General features: G+C 42.1%; 1 protein-coding gene across 5 annotated transcripts in view; it reads right to left on the bottom strand.

Moving 5' to 3' along the window:
• Positions 1-27,835, bottom strand: part of RBM20 (RNA binding motif protein 20) — a 107,827-nt gene that overhangs the window by 24,697 nt on the left and 55,295 nt on the right. For 4 of the 5 annotated variants that reach the window (XM_064431270.1, XM_064431267.1, XM_064431269.1 and 1 more), the window contains exon 3: positions 1,167-2,343. In XM_064431270.1, the coding sequence (XP_064287340.1) occupies positions 1,167-2,343 (1,177 nt within the window). Of the gene's footprint in view, positions 1-1,166; positions 2,344-26,265; positions 26,462-27,835 lie in introns of those variants that run through there. The other variant, XM_064431271.1, reaches the window with a different exon arrangement.

Below are 27,835 nucleotides of genomic sequence, written 5' to 3'. Positions count from 1 at the left end.
ATCTCCCGAAACTCACAGGCATTCCCCCTGCACTTTTTAAGTGTTTAATGAAAAAAATAAATGCCCAGCATGCCCTTGACAGGGTCTGCTTCAGCCCAGCCCCACAAGCAGCAGTAACCAAAACAAAACCTTTTGCAAGCAGTTGCTAAAAGTGTAAAAGGTAAACATGAAAGCAAATATATTCAAATATCCCAAATCCCCAGGGTGTGTAGGGATCAGGTACTATTTAATCTGCTGGCCATTTTCCTTCTTACATACATGCTGTTATAATTTTATTGTCAGGCCACCATCAGCATGAGAACACATGCCTTTGTGGTTAGGTGCTGGTCCTGTGATGTGACAGAAAAGGTCATAAGGACTTGTTGAGCAGGGCTCACCAGGAGGCCAGAACAACCATGGATGGCTGTAGGGCTCAGAGGGCCACTTCAGTGGCATTCTCCAGATCTGACCTAAATAACGTGACCTCCAACACACTGCCTAGGAAACTGGGAAGCTGTTTCTTGAGGGTGAGGTTGAATTTGGAGCTCCCTTGGCAGTAAGAACAGAGAAGTGAGAGAGAGCACAGTCTGTACCACATGAGCTGACCAGCTTCGTGCTTTCAGGTCAAAGTCCCTGGGGACTTTGAGCCCTAAATTATCCTGTGAGACACAAGGAAGAAAAAATTCCTACAGAGGAATAGTTAAAATAAGTTTATCAAAAAATGCACTGGTTTGTTTAAGCAAGCTGCTTCCATGAGGCTGTGTTAGGACGAAGCCTTTGGGATCAGAAAAAGAGAAGCAGATGAAACTACAGACTTGGGGCTGCAACACTGGCTTGAGTATCGGGGGATCAGCTTCAAGCTCCTCCCCACCTCGCTCCAGGCCCATGAGGCGAGCTAGGACTTCAGCTCAGACCTCACATTTCTCACATCAGTGCTGCAATCTCACCGTCTTTCACGGCAGCATGTGGAACAAAACCAGATCTCGAAGCCCCAGTAACTGCCATGAAACAGATGTTGTACCATGCCCTCAGCAAAACTATGGCCCTTTGTTTCTGCGTCTCTCAGGGCAGCTCTGTGGTGATGGACACTGGCAGTGAGGGGTGGCAGGAGCTGGTGGGCAGATCAGTCACTTAACAGCCTGTTCAAGGGTCTGAACGGTGCCCAGGGACGCCCTCAAACCACTCACCTTCAGGTCGAAGATCTTCTTGTCGCACAGGGCGCAGATGTGGGGGAAGTGGAGAGGGGCCACGCCGCGCAGGTCGCCAAGCTGGTGCGGCGGCAGGGAGCGGGTGGGCAGTTCGGGCGTGCCGCCACTGCGCTCCTCCTTCTGCCTCATGCGAGGGCTGCCGAAGCTCTGCGCGCTGTGGTTGAGGCGGCCGAAGGCGGGGGGGGCGGCCGTGCTGAACTTTGTGTCAGGTGTCGGCTCTTCGGGGTTGTACAGCTCGTTTCTTATTTCATACTGCTGCTGACTCGCTGACGGCCACAGGCTGTCGCCGGGCATGAGGTCAGGCTTGTTTTGGCTGGGGAAATTAGGGATATTTTCCCACTGGTTGCTTGTACTGCTGCCATGCAAGACAGGGCCAGGATCTCCTTTCGGATGGGAGCCCGTGTGTGGGTCGCCGGGGAAGGCCCGTGCTGCACCATGCTGTGCTGCTGTCCCGTAGGACTCCTTGGGAAATGTCGCTGCCGCCTCGTGCTGCAGCTGGCTGGGAGCCCCAAAGTGACTCTCGTAGCGTGGCCCTGCTGCTGGGCTGGCAGTGTGGGTGCCACCAGCAAGGAAGCCGTGCTGGCTGGACTGTTCCCCCTCTGAGGTGAATGCCTGAGAGGCGCCAGTGATGGCGTTCTGCTTGTTGTACTCATAAAAGCCTCCTGCAGCAGTAGATGTGGAAGCACCTGCCTTGTTGAGACCCACCACCACGGGTTGCTGGCCGGAGGTCGGAGCCATGACACTTCCAAAGGGACTCATGACAATTGCGTTGGTCTGGGCCTGGACGGCCCCCAGACCTCCCCCTGGGGCAGCTAAGGCTGGGCTCTGGGCAGGAAAGGCAATGCCACCAGAGGGGAACCTCGTGCCGGCGATGCCGGGCCCCTGGGGTGGGCCTGCAGAGTGGCCTTGCGGGGCGCTCATCACCGTGGGGTGCCTCAGCTGGTTGAAGAGGGGCTGCGACATGGCCACTTTGGAGAGCACCTGGTTGAGGACAGTGGCAGCGGCCGGGTTGTTGGTGACGGCAGTCTGAGCCAACTTCAGCCTGTGGAGCGTGAGCTGTGCCTGGAGCTGCGCCAGCTGCAGGCTCGCCGGCGAGGGGAGCAGGGGGCTCGGGGCGCCAACAGAGAATGGACTCTTCTCCAGGAGCTTGGCAGCGCTGCAAAGGATCGGCATCTGGGTTAGCCAAATTCACCCCACGCCTACCTACACTCACCTCCTGTTAAAGCCCAGCATGGGATACACACCCGCTGCCAGAGGTTTAGTGTGTCCAAACTCAGGGAAAGCAAAGGCCATACAGGCCCTCCCACACCATCCCCGAATCAGAAATTTCCCCCATTTTCTGCACTTCATGCAACCTCCAGCCTCCCTGCTGATACATCACTGATCCTGACTGATTTTGTGATACCATCATTATTCTCTTTTCCTACAAAGCAGGCAGATGTGAAGAAGAGGACATCAAATAGGATTTTAAAGTCAGGCCCACAGGTATTTCCCACCTGGCTGCATCTGGCTGCATAAAACAAGAGAAAATATTCCACATTGTTGACAGTCCTTGTGTTATTAATCTGCACAGCAGCTTGCTCTGTAACAAAGCCTATAGTTTTGCAAATGCAAATATAGAGGAGGAAAAAAACTGAATGAGAAGCAACTACAAACAAGCTGTCCTCAAGAGTTTTCCCTGTTCAGCTGGAATGTAAGACAAAATTTCTGCAGTGCCAGCTGGTGAAAATCAAGGTCTTTATACTTCCTAGAAATAAGAGGTGCACTGAGTGTTGTCCTTCAAGTCTCATATATGAGATGAATAAATTACTGAATTGCCTGCTTGAATTCCAGAGTTGGGAAAATAGGAGATGATTTTTTTCAGGCATATGGTGGTTCCTTTCTTTGGGAAACACCATTGAGACATCTCATCAGTTCACAGCACCACCACCAAACTATCATTTTCATGCTCCTACTGAAAAAATGTTATCCTTCACTTTCCTCCACCTCTGCTCACAGACAGCACAGCTACTCATTGCATTACAAATGGCTGTTCATTCTGACAGTGAGAGTAGAGAACACTCACACAACAGGGATGTGGTCCAAAGCTCAATTAATTTATATTGTAAAAATGTATTGAGTTTCAATTGAGGCCTTTCAAAGTAGCAGGAACTATGCATCAACCACCACGCAACCCTCACTGTTAATAATTGGCCAATTTGCTAAACTGCATGGATGAAGCTGTAGTTAATGATAAATGTCTTGTCAGCATGCTACATTTGAAAACCACAAATTAGGAAAACATCTGCTTAAATCCAAAGTATGACTAAGAGAAAATGAATGGGTTTCATATTTAACATTTAACTTCCACTAGCAACTGCAAGGCACATCTGTCTCCCAAAACACAAAACACCGTTTGGATAAATGCATCATTATGTAATGACACGACTCCCTGCCAGCACAGCCTGACACCAGTGCTCAGCTTCAGAGCTGAGGTGCCTTTTGTTTCCCCATGTGGTTTCCATCACTTACTCTCTGACTTGCACTTACAACCCAGTTTGCTGTAAATTTGATTATGGATGAGAGTCAGGCGCAAGTACAGTCAAAACAACATGGAGGCCTCACAAACCCCAGCCCAGGAGATCCTGAGGACCCACAAAAGCTGCTGAGGAGTGCATGTGGCACTAGCAGGGGATGCCACAATGCCACAGCACTGTCATTGCTACCAGGGGACATGGCATAGCCCTGTGCCTAGGCTGTATGTGCCACCAGCACCTGGAGTGTCCTGACTCATGGCGCATTTTCTGGCATTTACCACAGTCCTGACAACTGTTTAATTTTATAGCTAGTTATACCCTTTGTTCTTTAAGGAGCTGCAAAACTCTTTTAAAAACCTTTACAAAGCATGCAAGTAAGATCTGCCCAGTGGTCTCAAAAAGAAAAGGCAGCAGCATATAATGTTTTCAGCTCAGGAGCCACAGATGACTCCTGTTCCCAGCAATCTAATTCCACTGTGCTGCAAGCCTACGCAGCAGTGTGCTTATCCCAACAGCTGCAGCCACTTCCCAGCTCTGGTGGCTACCTGCTGGACATGGGCACAGGATCCCTCTCCAAACCATCTCACTTGACACTGCCGCAAGCCCTGAAGCGGCCTCAGCCTCCTCATAACTTGACCAAGTTTGGAACACTGCTTCCAAGGATCTGCATCCCTGGCTGGGCAATGCTCTGGGTGCTGGCTCTCCCCAGATCTGTGCTTGCTCCTGGGATCTGCTGCTGGGTATGGGGAAGGCAAGGCCAGGAGTGCCCTGCACAGCTGCACTGGAAATGCTCTGGCCATTTCAGACCAACAGCCTTTGGACCCTGCTGTGGAGCAGGGCAGCACCAGCTCCCTGTGCCTGCTGGCTTCATCCCTGGATTGCAAGCCAGCAGTCCAAACCAAGGAAAGACTGGGGCTGCAGGAAACCTTACTGAAAATGAACATTGCATGAAGAAGCCACAGCCTCCAGTCCATTTAGAGAGGAACAGAATAAGAGGGTCCCCATGCTCCAATAGGTTTGGGAATGGCCAAACCTTCAAAATCCATGTCTATTATGAACTTCCAGATTTCAGGGTGTTTTGGATTGGAAAGGTTATCCTCCCACAGCAGAAACAGAGTATTTTATTATCTAACCAAGGCAAAGAAGGAAGTGCTTGTTCTTGGGTCAGTGGGAAAGCAGATATGCAGACAGAAGGTTGGAGAAAAGCTGTACATAAAGCATCTTTTAGAGAGATACCCAAATTTGAGGATTTCTGTTCTGCTGTGAAATACACAGTACAAGAGGAACACTGGGCCAGCATGCACAGCTTTGAAAGTTTCTTTCTTTCTATTCTACTACCACAATGTTTATGTATTTGATAACTTAATTTTGTAAATAATCTTGCTACAGACTTACTAACCTACTGGAAAGTGCAAACACAAGGTGAGGATAGCACTCAGCTAAGGTATTTTGTGGGTGCCATTCCCCATTTGGACACACCTCCCACCCCCAGCTCATCCTCAGGTTACCAAAAGGCAGCCCCCACCTGCTCGTGGGGGGTCTCTGCCACAAGATGATTGAAAGCAGCTGAATGAAGCTCTCATTCTCCATCAAGCGCTCAGGGAATTGACCTACGTCAGACAGTGTTAGCTCTATCCTGTGCAAAACATTCCCGATTATAAGGTCAGCAATGTAAAAAGTAAACAGAAGTTGTCCTCTGCAATTATTTATTTAACACCCGCTGTACAGCTGGCCCACACCAGCACCACTAGGAAGGGCAGAAATGGTCTTTCTTTGCTGAAATAATAACAGGCAGGAGTGCTGCACACAGTTGTAACAAAGAAATCCATAGTCCTGACAGGTTTTCACACAGCTCTGAGAGACAGGAGTTGAAATTGTACATTGATATCGCAGCACTCACAATGGGATTGCAAACGCTGGCAAGGTCATATCACCATAAATCAATTCAGCCCACCTGCTATCCCTGTAATCTTTATTATGCTTTTAGTATCCAGGAACAGTGTCAGAGGTAAGGTATCTAGATGGCTGGATTATTTGAGCAATCCTGTCTACAAGAGTGATGAAAAGGTTGACCACAAAACATGTCTATTAGAACAGACCAACAATCTGGAACTTGATTTTCAACTGACAAAATAAAGGGTTTCAAAATGCTGCCCAGCACCTTTCAAAATTAGGAAAGAAATAAAAAAAATCTGGACTAATAAATTAATGATCAGAGTTGCAACTATTTATATATTCACAAATCTTTGAAATGCTGCATAAGGTGTGAATTTGAATACTTAAAAAAAAACCCTAATTCACAGCAGTGCAGAATTTTTCTTTTATCTTCCATGAATCTTTTATATATCCTAAGATTTTTGCACTCCCTCCCCGAGACATGTCTTTACATATAATTACACCTACCTGTCAAAATATTCGCATGAGAAATTTTTAATTATTTTTGTTCCAGAGTGTGCCCTTTTTTTTTCCCCAAGCAGTCTGTATTACTATGTTAAAATGACAAGGACATTAATGTGCCCAAGTGTCTTAAACATATCATCACTCTGCACTAGTACAGTATTGGATTTAAATGTGTGCAGTGGCATGCTGGTTTTCCTAAAGCTCCTTCTGATTCAGTTAGCAAACTTTAAATTAATGATCCAGGACCCCTGAAAACATCACACAGAACCATTTCCTAATTATGCAAGCACAAAATAATTCTGTTATACAGAAAGGTGAACATATCCCTTCCCTGTAATGTACTGCTTATGCGAAATATATTGGGCTGCCTTCTCTAAACCCATCCAAAACAATTGACACCGTACTAAAAAAGAAAATAAAATGCCTTAAAATATACAAATCAACTGTTTGATGATGAAGTTGGCAAGATATTAGGGGTAGATGTAGTTTTCAAATTAAAATGCATAATTTGACAGTACTTCATTTAAATTGCATGTTCGTATGTGAGGACATAATCCAGCCTCTTGAACACAAGGGAACTACAATGTCATATTTCAAACACTGTTAGGAGTAAAGACAAAGTTCAGCAAACTCCACAACATATATTAAATTAAATATAATTAAAAATTTTAATATAATAAAAAATAATTATTATAATTACATTTAATACAATGCTGTTTTGCTGATCTTATTAATAATACAGGGTCTATATTCACTTTTGCTTGTTGAATAAGTCCAGCACTTTTACAAAATAGACTGGAGCACTGGTTAAAAAACGAACTCTGGAACTTTCTCCTATACCATTAGATTGTTTCTGGCTGATACTAAATAACTGTTCATTTTCCCTTCAGCTCCATAAGAAGTTGTTTTGGTTTTTTGGGGATTTTTTTTTAAAGTAAATTAATTTCTTGGTCATAAAAGCTTGGAAAGACTGCTGAAAGAAGAAAACCTTCACCTTCATAATTTAAGCTCTGAAATCATCTACCACCAATTTTTTTTCCTAAGTTCTGGTTAAAAATGATAAAAAAAAAGAGATCATGTTTCCGAGTAAGTTCAGCTAATGACGGGGAGCACTAAAAACCTTAAGCTACTTTAATACATGTATAAGCTGCAAGTAAAACCTTTCTTATCCCGAATAATGATTTCTAAAGCCTTCCATTACACTACTGAGAGAGGAAAACAAAACATCAGCCAATGTATACATGTGCTTTGCCAAGTGAGTTTTGCATGTTTGGCAATGCTAAACTCTACTAACCAGACAATTATCCAGCCTAACAGTTATCTAGAAGATGAAATGTAAACTGTTATCACAGAGTTGCTAACCCTGATGTTTACAAAGCTAATGGGAGTTAAGTGTTTGCCTCCTACCAAGAGTCCTTCTGCTCCTGTGAAACTTTCAAGCCAAAAGGTTCTCTTGCCAGGCAATTTTCACTGAGAAAGGAACAAGATAAAGGAACAAAACACAGTAGCTTTGTCTTGCATAAAAGTTCTTTGTTTTGATCACAGAAATAAAAATGGAAGTGATCTTAGGATGGTTAGACCAGTTCCTGAAGCTGGATCAAGCTGAACTCAACTGCTCAGGGCATAGTTGTTTAATCTGCTCTTAGGAAGATTCTTTGGCAGAGATTTCATGACCTCCAGGGATAATTAATTGCTCAAATCCCCTTAATTTTATAAAACTCATCAAAAGCCTATGGTGGCTGTCTGCTTACACCCTAAGCCCATCATGCCATGCCCACAAAGAAGGATTTCTCTTACCTGTAGCTGCTGCTGTCACATCCTCTCTGCAATCCCCAGCTCCTTTCTCTACACATTTTGTGTGCTGCACTTGTTGGCAATCCCAGGTTGATTGCTTTTCTTTATAACAGCACAGCTCTGTGGTTCCCTGTTGCACTCAACCCCTTTCCTGAAGGGATATTTCCCAGATACGCTGGTTGGGAGGAATCTTGGGAGCTCAGCTGGTCTGACTTCCCAACAGTAAGGACTAGCTCAGTCCTTGCTTCTTTTGACTGTCCAAAGGATTAATTGTATCACAATTTCATTTTATCCTCATCAATATTGCATCCACATTAAGGCAGATCTAGTTTGTCAGGATTACTCTAAATGCCCAAGGGCTCCAGAGCACTTGTAAATCCTGTCCTCTAGGCACCAATTGCAGATCTAATGGACACTTTGCTCACCCAAGTTATCAATGAAGGCATCAAATACACTAAGGATGTTCCAAATAAGGAAAGTGTGGCACGCTTTCCATTTGCTCTCCAAACATCAGTAATTCAAGGACATGTTATCCACATTGAAACTCTGCTTTGCACGCTTAGGAGACCATGTTTTTTCCTCCCTGACAGTCACTTCTGCTAAAAAAAAAACCAAACCAACAAAACATATTTGCATTTGCAAGAATAAAAGGGTGGATCACTTCTGGTGAGACTGATTTCTTATTAACAACTCTCGCTCTGTATTTCTGGGAAGTTATCTCAGATTGTTGTTTAAAATCAACCACATGTTCTGCTTTCTTTGCAATAACATTTTGCTTCTATTTTCTAGCTGCTTTCAATTGCTGAATCCAGTGCCATAGAAAACAGTTGGCACTTACAACACAAGAATAATACCAGGTACCACTGAGGTCTACACTGGCCATCGCATTTCCTGTATATGTTACTCAGTACAGGTTTTATCCTGAAAATATGTTTCTTATATTGTGTGGAACTCCAGATTGCATACTGGGCCTCTTTCTGCTTTCCCCCATGCAATGCATCTCTCCATAAATATTTAGGTAAAGTTCAGCTCTTTTCAAGTAAGGTACATAGTCTAGCAAAGGTACTACATAAACCCAAGGCTCTAAGTCATTATTTCTAAAAGCTGGGAAAGTTATTGTATTGATTCATGATATTTAAATGTTTGGGTTTGGTGATGTGCCACCATATGTCAGAGATGTCTCTGAGCATTAGTCTATATTTTGAATTTCAGTAGGCAGCCATACTAATTCCTTTAGCTATACTGCAAGCATCTAGCTGCAACTGCTTCCCAAGGAAATGTAATCCTTTATTTACTGAAATTAAAGAACAATATTTATCAAAGTTTATTTTAAATTTACACTAAAATCTCTCAGAAATAGCTGTAGCACCAGATCAGTGCTCTCAGTAACATTTTGCAAAGTTCTAAATTAGCAGAGAAATCCTGTCACAGTTTTGTGGAGCTTTCAGGGCTTGCTATGACAGTCTGGCAGCACCATGCTGCCTGTGCCTGCCTCCCCAGCACCCTTCCTGCAACAGCTCTTATCAACTGGGCTTCAAATACCCTTTACTGACCAAAGTCCCTGCAAACCAGTAGGGATCCTGTAGGAGAGGTGTTGGGGAACCCCAATAACTCAGGACCCCAACAGCCACAGCCCCTGTGCAGAGGGTGGTGTTGGGGTGCCAAGTGCTCAAACCCCTCCTGCTCCTGCCCCAGGCTGCCAATAGAGTGGCCCTGGGGACTTGCCTGGGGCCAAGGAGCACAGAAGGTGTTTTGGGGGATGAGAAGCAGGAGAAAAGGTGGTATGGACCACAATGCAAATCCATAGGGTGAGCAAAGAGGCAGGGCCAGGTAACTCTGTCGGGAGCAGGGCAAGGGCTGCAGCAGAGGCACCCCTGCCCCGGAGCGCGGCTGCTCTGCCTCGGCTCCGCGCTCCCGGCGCTGCTCCCGGCCTCCCCTCGGAAAGAACGGAATTCTGGGGGGAAAGGATCTGGAAAGCTTATTTGAATGTAACAAAGAAAACAAAATGCAGACTTTAAAACAGAAAAAACCACAAGTCAGAAACCCTTTAAATGTTTTTACATGAGCGCATAGACAAATGCCCAACCGAAAAATAATCCTTGACATATAGTATTTACTACAAGAGATATTACAGCAATATCTCACCACACCTCCTGCTAATGTGTTCTCTGCATGACATTGTTAACCACTACAATAATAATAAGTTTGAATGTATCAACATCTTGCAGTGCCTGGAGGCACAGCTGTTTTCATGTGTATGTTGAAAGTAGGAGCCATAATGTGGTAGGCAGATAATTCCTCATTTGAATAAGCTACTTCTATTTCACAGTAATATAAGACAATATAAAAGCCCTTTTACCAAGGTAATATCTTCAGTTTGTAGACAGGAAAATGACATACAACTGTGGAAAGCATAGAGTACAAAGAAGGATTTTTATTTCTAAAGTAGCTGCATTTGTGTTCAAAGAAAATGCCATTTGTGAGGGGAAAAAAATTAAACTCTCCTTCTATTTTTAAATATTATTGTCAATGATACATTTGAAAAGTTTAATGAAAAAACATATTAGTAAACTAAGTTTCTAGCAGAACACTACCGACACAGGCTACAGAAATCTGTGTATGCAGACCTAAGCTCTTCTGTTTGTACCCTAGGTCAGTTGAAAAGTGACAGCTTGTGACCACAAGCCACTCAGGAACATCACAATCATGTCAGAATTAATCTAGTATCACCATCTCCCCTAAAAGCTGTTTACATGCTATCAGCTACTAACCAACATAGCACATGAGTGCAGGAGCAGAAATGCTGGAATAGCTCCTATATGTAGTGGCCCAGATGATTTACTTTCTCTTTACTGCTAATGTTGAAATGTTGGCAATTTAAAGTAATAAACTTAAAAAAAAAGGTAAAAAACACCAAAAAAAACCCCAAAGCCCCTGAAGCTTCAGCTATTTTTCAATCAGATTTATGATTAGAAAACCAGAATCTCTGAGAATTTCTTAAGATATATATATATATATACACACACACATATATATAACATGACAATAAATTATAGCCTCTTTTTTGGTTTTCATTTCATGCATATTTTAAAACAACATAAATGTTATAAATTCCTATTGTTTAGGTACTCACACATGCTACTGGTGTACATAAATTATACATGAACCTTGTGAAGCCCCAGTCTAAATCAACTGTTACCGAAGCATGTTACACAGCCTTCCTGATTTCACTGTAACAAGAGCAATGCTCCTTTATCCCTTTTCAGTTATATTTAATTTAAGCATAAACATCAAAGAAGTTTGCTGTCTTTCCATGATCTCTTTGAAATGAGCCTTTAATACTAGGCCACAGTATTCATACTGTTACACTGAAGTAATGCGCAGTGTATATTAGCCTAGAAGCTTTCATTATCTGTTTTGCAATGAATGTTGCTCACTGTTTTCTTTAGTGAATTCCAATTTCTATGCTAAAGAAATTTAATGTGAATCTTAAAAGATATATAAGTGGTTTTCTTTAATTTTCTTATGTTAGAGGGCAACAGTTGTATGAATCAGACCTGAGCATGTTTCTTCTGGCAGAAAACAGCCTGTGCCAGAACTGTTGTAACTCTTTGGCTTTGAGAAGTTTAATTTATTGTCTTGAATAATAAACTGTCATTCAATCAACCTTGTGAAACAAAACATAAAACAGGACTGTGCTTAAATCTTGAACAGGAACCAGAAGAGTTTTCCACAAAGGAAATAAAATTGGAAGAGGCATTTTGTATTAAATAACATCAATTATTTTGTTCTCTCTTTCTGTCTGCCTTCAGTATTAATTAGGAGTAACTGACAGTTAATATGCTCCAAGCTCTGCACAGTAAAATTGATTAATATACTACGACAGAAAATAAAAATCAGTTTTTGATGAAAAATATCAGGTTTCAGAGCACTGCATATGGTAGCTGTGAGGAAGGAAAAAAGTGTGAAGATATTAACCTGTCCCCAGCACTGAGCTGGGCATTTGCCCAGTCCTGCTGACAGAACTGTCAATGGAGATGGCCGGCCACTATTTTGGTGAAGCACTGCCTTATTTCCTCTTAATTTTTGCTTGATGGTCTGTCCATTTTTACTATAATGCATATGCTCTGCTGAATAGCTATTGTCTAAATGTCTATGGAGCTTACATGACTGAAGAAAAATAAGTTTTTACTTAACCCACTGGCCTGCGCAGTAGATGTTACATCAATAACACAAGGTGTATCTTTTAACTGCAAAACACCCTAGGAACCAGATTCATTTTTGTGTGGAAAGACGTCCAAAAAAGTTATTACTGCTATTGCCTTTTCTTAAAAAAAATATTATTTTATTTAATATTATTGTATTTATTTACCAGCCTTTACTTCTGAAAATAAAAAGCCATCTTGAAGTTTAAAGTATCAGTTATTAGAAAACCCCCAAACAATAACATGACAAAACAAACAAAAAATAATAATGCTTTGATTTTTCTTTTTTTCTTTTTTTTTATTCCAAAGAACTCTATTCATAGCTCACTAATGAAGGCATTTCCAAATTCAAACATCTTTGAAAAATTTTGGTATTTTGAGTTCTTCCACGATTTGCAAATAACTCCTTGCCCACTGGTTGTAAACAGCACTAATGTAATTCTGCTCTGTGCCTACTAACACAGACTATGAGACTTATTACCGGGTGGTTAACCATGGCAAATCAATAGGATACAATTGGGTGTGGAATGTCTTTTAAAGTCTAAAAGCCCTTTATTACAAAAATCTAAGCACGATAAGAAGCAGACCGTATCTTTAATCTGAAATCCCAGTTAGCTGTTGCCGCCAGAGCTGCACTTCCCTGTCTTTTCCCTTCGTTACGGAAAGAGTTGAACTTGAAAATTAAATTTTAAAGATTGGTAAGATACTCCACTTGGCATATTAGTGTCCCTCCTTGCTGAGAGGACGGGGACACAGGCATTTTGGCACGGCGGTGGGTGGACACGGGTGACACGACATGATCTTACCTTCTTGCAACATGAAGGGCTGCCGGGAGCAGCGAGCTGGTGCGGAGGGAGCGCGGCCAGGAGCCGATGTCAGCGTTGCGCACATGCCTCCCAGTAACATCCCAGTGACATTCTACCTGCTCTCTGCACCCCGGTTATTTACAAGCTTCCTTCCAGAAAGTCACAACTTTAGGAACAAAAAAACCCACCCCAAATGGAGGACTGGAAGGCGGATCACGTGGCCACCAGGAGCCGGTCCTGTTGCATTACACGCAGCAAGTGTGGATGGCAAACAATATCGGTTGATGTTTATGCCATATGTTCTCGATCTCTTCAAGTATCAGCACCAAAATCCTGTTTCTGTACAGTGTAATACCACAGGATCCTACTGGGAAGAGCGTCACAGTCTAATTAGGCAAACTGCAGAAAAAACACGGCTCACTAATGAAGACTGAGGGAGACTGAATTTTACAAAGCAAGCCCTTGCTCTGGAAGGCAACAAGCATAACCCAGCTGAAGTTTTAACAGTTTCTTAAAACACACACTCAAATACATCACATCTTATCCCCTGAGCAATTTATCCATGTTCGGGCTGGCTGCTTCCTAAGGAGAGTTGAGATTTTGAGGAAAGACACTGCTGATATTTGTTAGCTCGAGCAGTATTCTCGCTCAAATCAGCTCTCCGCCCACCCAGAAACATTCAGCGAAAGGAAAAACTCATCATCCAGCACTACTCCACTGCCCCAAAAGTGTACGAGCGCTGACCTGTGCCACAGGTTCTGCTGGGACCCCAAAGCAAGAGCAAGAGGTAGCGCAGAGCCCGCACACCCGCATGCAGCCTTCGGCAAGTTATCTCAGCAGGCTTCCTCTTATTGCTGATCCACCTTCTCCTTGAAAACCAAAGCTTTCCAAGAACAAATTTTGCACTTTCATAAACCCAAATATATTACACCTTACATCTGGGTGGCAAAAGCAAGGATCTTTTCCATATTTCACACTATTAAAAAATTAACAGACAGAAAACCGTTTATTTTGCTGTCTCTGCTTCTAACATCAAGCAGAGAATTCTAATATGAATTGACATATATATGTCAATTAAGAAATAAATTCTATTATTAATAAAAAAATGAGCTGTTCTCTCATATCTAAAGATCAAAATAAGGCAAATATTCCTATTTTGCCACATGGACACAAGCCTCTTCAGCTCTTCAGACAATGTTTCTTACAGCAAGAGCTTGTTAAACTTCCTTTTTCCAGCATTAGTCTGGAAACCTTTCGCAATAGCACTGGCACTCTGTATGTGACATGATCCTTCTATGGAAGATGCCATTTCCAAAATTACCTTGCAGTAAGGCAAACCACAAATTAAATCAGCCTGTGAGTACACACCTCTTACCTTTAAAAAAGTATATAATCCTGCAATACTTCACACTCGCTCTAAGTGGAGACTGGAGGTTCTCCATCCATATTTTCTAATTTTTTCTTGCCTTATTTCTTCCTTCCTGCACCGCATCAGAGAGCTCTCCCCGCCCCTCAAAAGGAGAAAACTATTGTTCAAGTCTTTGGCTTTTCTCCAAATACAAAACCCCCAATGTTTAAAAGATGGCAAAGACCATGACTGAAAAGGGAAAGGCACCTAACAGGTGGTCCAAGGGGGTTCCTTCACACATACAACTCCCATCAGGAAACAGCGTAAAATTCAGGGGAAGGAGAAGGAATTAATAAAAGCTACAGGGCTTTTCTACAGCCTGTCCCATCTCCCCCCGGCACAGGCGCCCTCATGCTCTGCTCTGCATCTGCATTACATTAAACGGGGTGAGGAAACACAAACCAACTTTCACTCGGATCTGAACTCTCCACTTCGTGTCACCCTCAGGACAATCACGTGAAGCACATATGGCGAGCTCAGCCTGGGAACCGCACGGGGACCTTTCCGGCCAGGAGCAGAGCTAATCCCCACCGCTGCCCGCACGAGGTTCATGTGACTGAGCGCTGCAGGTTCTCCCTGCCCGCAGCTGCCGGCCCAGCCAACTGCACCCTGTCAGCAGGCGGACTGGCATTCTTTCCACCGAGGCAGAGCAGGCCAGCGCTGAAGGAAAGCAAGGAGAGGAACACAGGCAGTTTGATTTCAGAAAACATTGCCTGACACAGAGGCTGCGCGGCTGCTGATCTCTCCAAAGAGGGAAAAAAATTCACTCTCTCAGTTATACAATTTTCCCCAACCTGCATTTTTATCTGTCATCAGATACTTGAGTTTCCCTTCACACCCAGGGAAAGAACGTGCCCCAAAACTGTGGTGTTCCAGGCAGTCTGGCAAGTCTCATCCCTGTGGCATGTCCTCACCTCATCTATCTGCTAAGTTAGAAGGAAAGAAAGAGAACAAAACAAGCAGATAGTCCTTTCCCTTCTTGCCCACAAGGAAAGACGTGCCGTTCAGAATAAATCAGTTAAAAGTCACTATTATGTGCCATTTGAGCTTTTTTTGCAACCTTAAAAGTGATCAGAAGGGATCAAAAAACCCCATTAATTTTGAAAGTGGATGCACTTCAGAGAGAGACTGTGAAGTCTCTCAGCTGGTTCAATTTCAGCTGTGAGCATCTTCATTGTTTTCAGATAGTCCCAATACTCACCTTTCTGGCACATGCAAGGCCTCCTAACTGTCTGATGTTCTCTGCTAAGGTAATATGATGCTCTCTGGGGCTGGTGAGATGAGAAAGGCTCATGGACAGTCTTTAAATATCAGTGAGAGTAAGGAAAATAACCATCCAAACCACTTAGATCAAAAATGAAAAAGCATAGATGAAGCAATGTAGCTGAGAACAGATTTTAGCTGAGCAGTTGGCACACAAGGAGAGATATTGAGTCAAAGGCAAGATTATATTTGATGAGGAGCTGTAAGTCCTGTGATGCAGCTTTTCAGAAAATTTTTCTCTCTAACTCTCTAATTTGGGATTGTTTAGACTTGACTTTGTAATTTAGCAGTCAATCTTTTTATATAAATCACCTGAGCGTAATTTTTGGGCTCCGAAGTCTCTTCACTTTTTTAAAAATCTCTTTTTATTGTAGCAAGCATCAAAAAAAATTAGACTCCACCCTTATCTCCAGAATTTCTGGATCATAGTATTACTGTTACAAAACCATCAGTACGTCATTTTGAAAACATCCTGAGAAGTCAGATGCATCAACGCAAGCCAAGCAGAAATGTGACGGATCAATTTGAATATTTAAACAGCAGAATTTAGAAAAAGAATTGGACCAAGATCTCCAGATGTGGGAGCATCCCCACTCAGAGAAGACTACTGAATAAAGAACATATCCTGATATTTGGATGGAATATGAGCCTAAAAGTCTCTTGGCATAAACCACCTTCTACAGAGTGGTGTTTGGAAGAAGTTTATCTCCATATTCCACAAAAATGAACTTTAGAGTCATGCTTCTATAACACCCAAGAAATGAGATGCTGGCAGACAGAATTGTGGTTGGATCTGCTGTAAAAATTCCCATATTTCTAAAACAATCAAATAAATTTTTTTTCAATTAAGTGTGTTTCATCCATCTCAACCTCTACAATGTAATGCACAGTAAAACAGAGATTATCTTCTTCACCCAAGGAAAAAACCTTAAAAAGCTGTCTTCACAGTGCATGCAGAAAATTCATATGTATTTCTTCTGCTTTTACTCAGAGACAGTCACTCCTCCAGAGCTCCCATCCAGCTCCATATAGCAATATTCAAACAAATTATTTTTAAAAGGAAAGATACAATTCTTTTTGTACCCAGCATTACAGCCTAATTTGACTAGGATAAGAAACCACCTTCCTTACTGGGACTGGAATCAGACAATTTCATCTACAACTTCTTTATGATAGACAGGAAAACTGAACATATATCTTGAATGTCTATATCTAAATAAGTAAGTTGAAGAAATATTCCACACAACTGTGATTCCAAAATGTTTGGGTATCTGAACGCTGACATTTTTGAACAACCACTAGCAAGACCATTCAAACTTCATAAATACTTTTTAACATGACATCAAGAAACAATGACAGACCATAGCCTTCTGGGTTTATAAGTGCAACCACTGTTCAATAATAAAACAGGCCCACATCAATATTTCTGATTTTTTTTTAGATGCCTAAGTGCCTGTAGAGATTGAAGCTTCAAAAATTGGTAACACCAAATCTATCTGCCAATGTATACAACTGAAATCACAGTGCAGCACTGCTGCCAGGGTCCAGGTCAATCCTGGGATGAGGGGGGATGAGCTGTAAAACCTGGGTTTGGGGTGATAAAGGACCCTCTGGATCACACAGTATGGAATAGCTGTGTTACACCTGAAGTCAGACTCCACTGTTTAGTGGTCTTTTCTAGCTAAGAAAACCTCTAGTAAGATGAGATTTCCTCATGTGTCCAGCCTTCACCCTTCTTCTCCACTTGGTTCAAAGACTGTGGTAATCTAACAAGTATTCTTACTGCACATAAAATACAATTTAGCAGAGAAGATAGTTATACTTTAAGTGGGACCAATAAATCCCCAGCCATCCATACGTGTAACACAGGCTGAAGCCTTCTCACTGCAGAGAAATGCTGGCCCCCTGCACTACTGCTGGCTGCTTCCATCTAGGGGCAGAGCACAGTCACCTGCTTTAGTGATGTTTTTCTGTTATTACTATTAGGCTTTGTATTGTAGTCCACAGTGAATGCAGTGGTTCATTATCACACAGGGAAATAACTGGGTGCATGGGACAGCAGGTGAAGATAGTGTTCAGTGCTCAGCACTGTTATAAAGAGATCCTGAGCAGTTTCCATAGGTGCATTGGTTTGCAGTTACTTAATTGGATTACCTAAAATCCTCCTGCACAACAGATCAGTCTAAAAGTCTCTTGTCAGATTTATTAAGCCTTCAGTCAGGTCTTCCAGCTATGATCCAGCCTGAGTTCTCTGTGTTGGTAATACTTTCAGACACTTTCACCCTCTGACTTGTCTACTGAAAGCAAAGCCTTTGTTCATCACTGGAGCTTCAAAGAGAATAATACACACAATAAGCTCAGCTGCCCACTCTAGCATTAACATACAAATAACTTAGAGGGCTACCTAGATGTCATTGATGAAAACTCAGTAACAAATAATTTAGTTGAGTTTGTCCTATTTGGCCATACATTTGGAAAAGGGCATGGTCAGCTAGACTTTCACCAATACAGGATGGTGTTTTCTTCAAGATATCTGATCCTGCTCAGTTATTTTCACCTAACACAATGCACTGATGTTGTGGAAATTAAAACTATAGCAGAACTGCCATTAATTTGCAGCACAGGATAGATTCATTAATTTTCTCCTCTAGGAATGAGTGTGGCTCAGTACATGGAGCTGGACAGCCCAGCTCTTCAGCAACTCTGTCAGGAGCATGCAGAGGTACGCAAAAAAGCTCTTTCCCTGTCTTATATGTCTGTCCTGAGGGGTGTGATGGAGACAGCCAGTCCCAAGTGCCATCTGCCACTCTACATGTGAGCATCACACTCTGCTGCCCCTTCACATGCCTGCCTGGATTAGCCAGTGTCAACAAGATAGTTACACCCCTCCCTATATGGGCACATGTGGGGCATCCAACTCCATGAGCTCCAGGGGGGGGGACTGAAGGGAGAGGAGAGACAAAACACAGGCTTGAAGCCTTAGGAAGCAATGCCAATCTACTCCTGACTCTTGAAACAGGATCAGAGACCCTGGGAACAGAGCCCTGGAGTGGAGTTGAACACACTGAGCAGATTTTGTCCTGAATATGAGTCACCTGATGGAAAGGCATAAGACAACCCAACGTTTTGGTGCTGCCAGCCTTTTTGGTTCCTCATCTCTCACCCTCTCCAGGTTTTGCACAGCTGGTGTGGTGAGTACAGCAGCCCTGGAGCATCGGAAGTGATGCTCAGGGGAAAAGGCTCAAAGATCTCACCAGTCTGGAGTATCTCCAGGCAGGGTGCATTTATCACCAGCACTGCAAAGGCAGGAGGGAACAAACAGATTGCACCGGGTGCTTCCCTGTCTGTCGCATGCTGGGTTTGCTCAGGAGAAGGTTGCTGACTGCAGCATGAGCAAGGACATGCCAATGGCCCTTCTGGTCTCCAAGGAGGGAAAGAGGACAAGCAACACTAGGGCTATAAACTGATCATGGAAAAGATACACGTTTAAAATTCAGCTAAATGTTGGCTCGAAGATGCCCCAAGGTGGTAAGTCTGGGAGTTGAGCAGAAGATGAAATTGTTAGCAAAAACACAAAAGGAATGGTTGGTTAGAATGTATGTTCTTCCATCTGAGGCACATACCTTAAGGAAAAAAAAGATTACTAAAGTATTTTCACATAAATCAGCTAAATGTAAATGTGAAATATTGCATGAAAATCACAGAATAAACCTGAGATTTAATATTAATACTAACATCTAGGATGAACCATTTTAATAACATCTCCACTCTGCTTCTACCCAGGAAAACATGCTGATGCAGGCTGGGAAATCTGAGGAGCAGCTCATGTGATGCAGACTCCTGACATTCCCCCAGACATGACTAAGCTTAAACAAGTGGCATTATCTGGTGCATTTGAAAGCAAGATGTGAACAACATGATCATGGGGGCTTTTTTTGGTACCTCTCAAAATGCTCCTGCTCAGGATCAGGATGGTGTTTTTGAAGTGAAGGATATTATGAACAAGTTAAAATTTGCTTGCAGCTTTCATAGTCTTGCCAGCCTTGAACTTAGGAGAGAGTGCTGAGAGCTAACAGCATGAATGTACAAAACAATAATTCTGTGAAAATGCCTATAATGGAACTGACACCATCTCCATGACAAAAATAACTACAATTCCTATCACAGAAAACACAGACTTAGCTAGAAATAGAACCTAAAAGCAGGCACTCTTAGTCAGTTTTGCAAGTTTTACATCATCACAAATACATTGGTATTTTAAGTCTACTGCCTCCAAATGCAGAATTAAATAGCAGGTCACTACAAATGCTATTTTCCAGTCATGAAGCTGAACACACAAGTAAACTCTGTATTAACCAAAAAATTGAATAAAATGGAAATAAATGTATGATGTGAATCCCAGATGCTATTACCCTGATGTGTGTGCTCAGCTCAGGAACACGAAGCCCAAACAGCACCTAAGCCTCTGTGCAGGCAAACTCTAAAGGCACACACCAACCTGAAGTCTTGCACTGCAGTTTCCCTTATTCTTAGCATAGGATTAATTTTATTCTCCATTCATAGATGCTTCTTAAAAAAAAAATCTTGATATTACAAATGAAGACTTCTACTTTTGAAGAAAGTAGAGCAAAGAGATCATACTTAACTTTAAAAGATTTTCAAAACACATATGGTGTGGAGATAAACAGAACCACTTCAAACAGAAACCAATGTACGTTTTCCATCTTAAGAAACATGTAATTTCTCATCTTTCCTACCCAGACTTTTGCATTTAGCTCAGCAACTACTGGAGGTGCTCACTGGCTGATAGTGCCACCCAATGGCTCTTTAGTCATTAACAGATTACAAAAAAATACAATCAAAGCAGATGTAATGTAGAACCAGCTCTGCTTCAGCGACAGGAACAGAAAGCGCCTTCACAGTAGGACATTTCCAGTAAAGAGCTGTTCTGAAAAATGACCAGTTAAAATGCATGTTAAAAATATTCATTTGAGGATGGTGGAAATGGAGCAAATTCTCAGAATTTCAGCTGAATATTCTTACTACAATCTCCAGCAATAAACATGGGTGAGTTATTCAGCTGACATGGACAGCAGCTTCTGCACCCAGTCCTCAGCCAGGCACTTCTGAAGATGTTCCCCCACTGAGGAGAAGGGATAAAGAGCCTCTTTCTCCTTCTCCTTTCTGGCTTTCTAGCTCTGGCTACTCTTTAGCCCTTCCTGACATAAAGCAAATCTTACTGGCCCTCAAAACTTTTTAATTCAGGGCATGGAGAGGGATCCAACAAATTATCTTGTGATCTCTGAATATGTATGTATGTATGCATGTAGAGAAAATAAAAGGGCCTTCAAGAAGAGAAGCAAAATTAATTAAAGATTGAGGAGAAATAGAAAACTCTGCTTCCATTCCTGCAGCAAAGTCCATGAGGGATTTCTTTGCCCACAGGTGGAGGAGACCCCACGGTGGGGAAAGCACAATGAAGCTTCCTGTGAGGAAGAAGATGGGAGTGCACACCTGGTGCACCCTTTAACCTTGTCTTTGAATAAGAGGGGCACTCCCTTCTTTCTCCCATCCCAAGTGGTCCTGAAAATGTCTCCCCATCCCAGGTTGTGAGGCTGACTGCATTGGTTGGCACCATTTCCCTAATGCCAAGGAGGGTCAGATGGCTGCACCACAGCCCCAGCCTGGGCACCTCTCAGACAAAGACCAGCCTTGAACTGCTCCTGACTCACAGCCACCACCAGCACCAGCAGCCACTCTACAGGGAGTTATGGTCAGGCCTTCAGGAAGCAGGACTCCAACAAGAAAAACAAGAGATTTTGTTTTTCTCTGAAAGGTTAAAAATGGTTACATGCAGCAGAAATATTATTCTGCATTATTATACGTGCTACAAGGTCTCAACAATTTTACTTTAATGCAATAATTTGATTCACAAAGCAATGTCTAGTAAGTACTTCTTCTTGTCATTTTCTTGTTAAAAAACAAGACTGATCCTGCTTTATTTTCTGCACGCAGTTATGATGACAAGCATCTTCATATGTATTTGCTGTGTCATAAGCAGTAGCAAAATAACTCCATTCCATATATCAGAAAATTTTTACCCACTAAGTACTAAAAATAATTCCTTTGGGAAAAAAATGTAAGTACTTTGTTCTGGGCTCACAGCAGTTTAAGACACCCAAGGAATGCACTGAAGTAACAGAGGGGCTGCAGCTGCTCTTCTGCTCTGTGTGTGTGTGCAGGGCACCCTTCTTCCTGAAGTGGTACTTGGTGAGTGAAGGTGGAATAACCACTAGATGGAGATGTCTGGCTTCAGAATGTTACAGAGACAAGAGTTAAAATCAATGTAAGGAACCCTGCAATAAAGCTTTTTCAGAGTATTGACAGGAAAGAAAAAAAAAGGAATAAGAGGAACAGAGAACACATGCAATTGCCTTCTCCATGTCTTTTGCTGGATTGAGTGAAAGACCATGAACTGATTCATATTGTGCAAGGGATAAACAAGACAAGAGAAAACAGGTAGAAAACAGTATCAGATGTATGTGGATATTTCCAAACTGACCTGAAAATAGTTTCAACAAATATCCAGGTAAGAGCAAACTGCTGGTGTATCTCCCCAACTTCTAGTAGGTTCTCCCACTTCTGACCATCTCTCTTCTCTGGCAAGGGATCTTTTGCAGTTCCACCTGCTTGTCCTTTTTTCCACCCTGGATTCACATGGATCCTCTCCTCTTCCCTCCTGGTTGCCAAATCCTGCCAGTCCCCTCTCCATGTCTTTTCATCAGGTTACAGCTAGAACTTCAATATGCATCTCCTGTCTAAATGAATGGGAGCCACAGCTTCATAAGATGTGGCCCTCATCCCTTCCACCGTGACAGAGCTCTTCAAGTGGTTCAGTAGATCCCAGGGCTTGAAGCCTCTCCTAAAAGTCCTCACCCTCAAACTCTTCACAGCACAGGCAATTCTTTCTCCCTGTGAGTGCAATGTCTTCTGCACTAAAATCCAAGGTCCCTTTTCCCTCCACCTTCAAATCCTCTCTTCCACCTTCAAATCACCCTCCTCCCCAGCCAGCGGCTAAATAATCACAGAGCAGCGGCGGATTACTCAGAGATACTTAAATATTTCATACATCACTTGAAAATTCCAGTATATGTCAAGAAAAGGCTTCACTCTGAAGTCAGATTCTTTTACAGAAGGCACTTGGGGAGCCCTGTTAGGAATACAGACAGATTTGGGGTTATTCCAAATAAGTTGAATCTTCCTTTTCCCAAAGATTAAAACTATGTTCTCACATAAAAGGTTTCTAGTTGATATTTATTCACATTAAAAAAAACACATGAAACCCTTTAAACTTTTCATTGGTTGCTTTTTCTTGTCCCAAGGTAAAAGGTTACAAACAAAACACCACTGTTTAATGCTTTGAAAGTAGCTGGCCATCTCCTTTTAAAACACTGTTGTGTAAGAGTGAAAAATGGCACAAAATGAAAAAAAAAATTAAAAAGTTTCCTTCAACTTAAGGGGCAAAATCTTGGATTTATTTCTAAAGCTGTTTTTCACAGATGACACACATTTAGTCAAGCTTTCAAACTCTTGAGTAAACAAACAAAAGAAATAGTCAATGCCCAGTATGCTTTGTCAGAGCTTTCAAATACTGGAAAGCAAAGGTAAATACAAAAAGCACTGCAGGCTGTATTCCTCACTACCATTCTTTTCACTCAAAGATAAAATATTTATTGATCTCAGCAGTACAGACTCAGCCTCCTTTGGGCATTTGCTGTAACAGATTAGAGATCTGAGGAAATGCTGTTAATGGTCACATGGGAGCCTCAGTGCATTTACAATGCAATTCTGTCACACCACAGTGACAGAATTAAATTTTTCAATGTAATTCTAAAACTTCCCTGCCTTTGCACTGCTAAACATTCAGTCAGGCTCATTACAGACTTTGACACGCTCTGCATCTGACTGTAAAGGAGCATTTTGTCATTTGCAAGACAGAATTCCCCATGCTCTGGTCCTGCTCAGTGCTCTGTGCAGCCAATTAGGCTGTGGAATTCCCTCCCATCAGGCATGAAGAAAGTAATTCACTGCATTATGCTTGAGCATACCAGTATCTGGGTGGGCACTCCTATTTACTAAAAGAATAACTATATGTGTGCATAAGAAAAGACTTTAACTACAGCTCCATGAAAGATCCTGAGCAGAGATCTCTTGAGGAGCTGCAGACAATACTCCCGAAAGGAAACCTGATTCTATCCTCGGAATTACAACATCATCCACTACAGCAAGGAAGCATAAAACAGCTCATTAGCAGCCCTATCGAGTGACAGACCTAAAGCCAGCTCCAAAGTCATCCACACCTGTCTGCCTATAGCGACTGCCAAAAAGCCAAATTCCTTCGGGATTAGAATCCTTGTCCCTTTTCTACATCTGGATCTTACAACCCCAATTTGCTCCAGGGAATCACAGGTTTTAGAGCAGCAGGGTGCACAGCAAGGGTGAAAAGAAAAGCAGATGCTGTAGATCTTCCCCACAAATGACCAAATTCCACACTGCTGTGTTTTAAATGTGAAAACCCAAAATGCCATTAAAAATACCCATCAATTTTAAGTAGCACTATTTGAAGTAGCACAATATTAAGCCATCCAGCAAAAAATACACACTGGCACTTCTAGTACATCTGGTTCCTTTACGGTTATAAATGAAAATGCACAAACCCTACCACAATCTTAGGATCTCATTTATAGTAGGCACCATGAGGTGTTCTTTTGATGCAGTAAGAGCAAACAGCATTAATAATATACTAGTTATTGTGTAGTTTCACACTGAACTCCAACACTACAGTGAAAAACCTTAATTATGATAAAGCTGAGCAGAACTTTTAAAAGCAATCCAGAAAAATCTATTTTTCCACATCACGATTCACAATGATCTGAATGTGTCATCAGTCTCCCAAGGCCCGTTTTCTATAAGCAGTGGTATTTTTTTAAATATGCTTTACATACAGGCCTAAGGGGTGATCTATCAAGAAACTTGATAGCGAATTCAGAGAAAATAAATTAACAACTAACATGCACCTGTATCTGTCAGAGATTCAGCAACAGAGCTACAAAGATCATATATATCCACATCATTCAACTCTCTGCAGGGAGAAGGGAACAGCCTCAGTTAGATCAGACAATTTTATCTTTCTGGAAATCTTTCCTAACTGTAGCAAACTGCAAGAAAAATGATGATGAATAGATAATACAACATGGTAGAAAGAGGGAAAGGAGAGAGTTGCAATTTTTCACCAGACATTTTAATAAGAAATTTCAGATCATTGTAATGAAAGTATGAAAAAGTTGGAGTGTTGGAAGTGTGAAAATGCCACCCTGTTTGTTTTCCTTCCTGATGTAATCAGCATTATTACTATCAGAATTTACTGCACTGTTACAGTGAAGGACATAAAACTGGATGCCACAGACCTGTGGTTGTACACAGCTGTAATAAGACCAACACCACTGATCCTATACAGTAGGAGAAGAAAATTATACAACAGAAAATTAGAACTCCTCACACTGCCAAAACACTACAAGGTACAGCACTGAGGTACAGCACATTTGCAAGCCCACATGTAAGAATTTTTCAGAAAAAATTACAATTTTGCAAGAAGTAAAAGGTAGAAGAAGCCTTCTGATTATTTCCCTAAATTATTCCTTCTACTGCAGGAATACAAACCTGTGTGGATTTGTTTTCTATATATTAAGCTCAGTTTTAAGTTTTTATCCCAAATAGCATTGAATCTAAATAGGTGAAGACATGAAAAGAAGGCCTGGCACTTTTCTGCTTGGGAGAGAAAAGGATTTAACAACAGCCTGAGTTTCTTGATCAGCTCACTACAGCTTCCTCATTGCCTAGAACTGCCTTAAATTGCAATTCTAATTGTAGGCTTAATTAATTCTTAAAAGAAATGCATGGCTTTGATGTAAAGAAAAGATACACTAATGCTGGAGGACCATTTAATCTCTGTCTTAGCTTACAAAGACTTGTCTAGCAAAAGTTTGAAGCACAATAATGATCCTGAAAGGAAAGTCTCACTGGCAGCACCCACATCTAAACACCCACTTGCTTCCCTCCACTGCCAAGCTGCTATGGATTCAGCAGCCAGCACAGACACCTAACCAGCATCTTCCAAACTCTGGAACAAGCCTGCATGAACAGGAGGCAGGGCAGAGCCAGAAGCAGGTTTAAGGAGGCAGACAGCTGGCCTGAGAGTGGCACAGGAATTCAATAATCTGCATTCCTGCCCCACATGAAGGGACCTACAGCCCCAGGTGCAGGATGCAAGAGCTCAGAAGCCCGTTCAGTTATGTACTCAGGAGAGATTCACACTGGAGGAAAAAGTCATAATCATGGCAAAAATGTTTGTGAGAGAAGCTCAAAAGCTCCTTATTACAGGTGGGAGGGCAGTAACTAACAAGAATCCACTTACTAGGTTTCCCCTCCCTGCCAGAGCATTGAGACACTTCAACTATCCTTCACTCAGCATTTTGCCTTTTACCTCAACAAAACATGCAGAAATTTTAAGGAATTTAACCCCCCTACCTGGGGTTTAAAAATCTCTATCTCTGGTTAAGAGTCTATTTCACACAAATGTGCTAAGAGGTATCACCTTCAATAGGGATTTTAGGAATAAGTACCTACCTTATGAAGACAAAAGTCAGATCCATTGGAAACAGCTGCAGGTTCTTCTAACCCTTGCAGGGCATCTTTAAAGAAACCCCTCGGATCTGTAGCTGCAGTGCCGGGTGGAAGAGCCCGGGGCTGTGCCTGGCCACTTGGTCACACACACAGTCTGGAAGTTGATGCACTGGATTCTGCTCTGCATCACCACCCTGCCCTTGCTCAGCCAGAACTTCAAACCCCACAGTCTGTTTGGGATAATACCTTAAATCCCAACCCGTGCCCCCCTTCCAAAAAATGTACACTAACCCAATTCATTCCTTTTGTTTTATCTGTTACGCATAATCAGTGTTCAACTGCACAGTAGATGGCAGTAAATCTTCACATGCCATGCTAGAAACCCTCCAGCCTCCCTTAAGAATTTAAACAATTTATGAATACATTTATGACATTTTTCAACATACTGTAGAAGTAAACTCCCACTCAGCTACACAACTTCAGCTTTCTCACCAACCGTTTCCCTAGGTGTACACACATGATTCTGTTATTTCACACGTGGTTCTTTCTCAACAGTTCTTTTATTTTGAAAAAGCAAATGTACACACAGTTTAGTGCTCTCAGATGAAGACTGGCCTATTTCAGTGTACAGTAACCCAAAAACTTATGAAACACTAAACAGAGGATTCTTAATCACAGCTGTAAATGTGTTGACACACAGAGAGTGAGGAAGGGAAAAAACATACTGGTGTTGCTGACAATATGTCAAACAGCATTACCGGAAAGAGACAAGCTGCAGCATGTGATTTGGATGGCACCTTGGGACACAGAAATACATCCTGATTTAGATTTTATGCCATAAAAGAGCATCCTCTTCCTGCCAAGCCTCTGCAAAGCTCTGAATCTCCCTTAAGTCATAATTTAACCTCTTCTACCAAAGCGCTATTTCAAGTTTTAAAACACTCCATGTCCCAGTTCACAAAAGATACATTTGCTAAATATTTTACAGCTACAGATATGTCTGAGTAATTTACAGGACACAGGAAGCCATAAAAATTGAGCCAAGAAATTGTATTCATAGAGGGTTTTATCCAGAACATGAATTGGCAGAGGTATTGCCAGTTCCCTGCCTTGGTTCTTGGATCATCATCAAAATGAATGAAGATTTGCTAGACAAGCATTTTGATCAAGTTCACAGTCAGTTAAGTGGCCATTTTTCCAGTGAAATTGTAAAATTCACGCCAGTGAGGAAGGCAGCCTTTTAAGTGCCTTCTCTTCCAGTGTACAAATTCAGGTCATCTCCAAAAAATATTGTTATGCCTTGTCGTGTTTCAGAGACTTCCATAAAAATCAGTGAGAAGCCATAAAACAGTCTCTCTTTATAAAGTAATGATGATACTAATTCAACCAGATTAATATTGTACTGACTTGTAACAGCACACAGAAATCTGGTTTACATCACATCTTTCTGGCAGACTGCATTCCAAAATAATTTTGGTGCCAGCTCTCACATTCCCAAAAGTGTTTTAAAAAACCACCTTGCAACCATCTGTGGAGGTCTCTTAGCTTGCATCCAGCACTTGAACACTGACTC

This window comes from Passer domesticus, chromosome 8 (genome assembly GCF_036417665.1).
Source record: "Passer domesticus isolate bPasDom1 chromosome 8, bPasDom1.hap1, whole genome shotgun sequence".
NCBI lineage: Eukaryota > Metazoa > Chordata > Aves > Passeriformes > Passeridae > Passer > Passer domesticus.
This window is presented reverse-complemented; position numbering and strand designations above follow the sequence as displayed.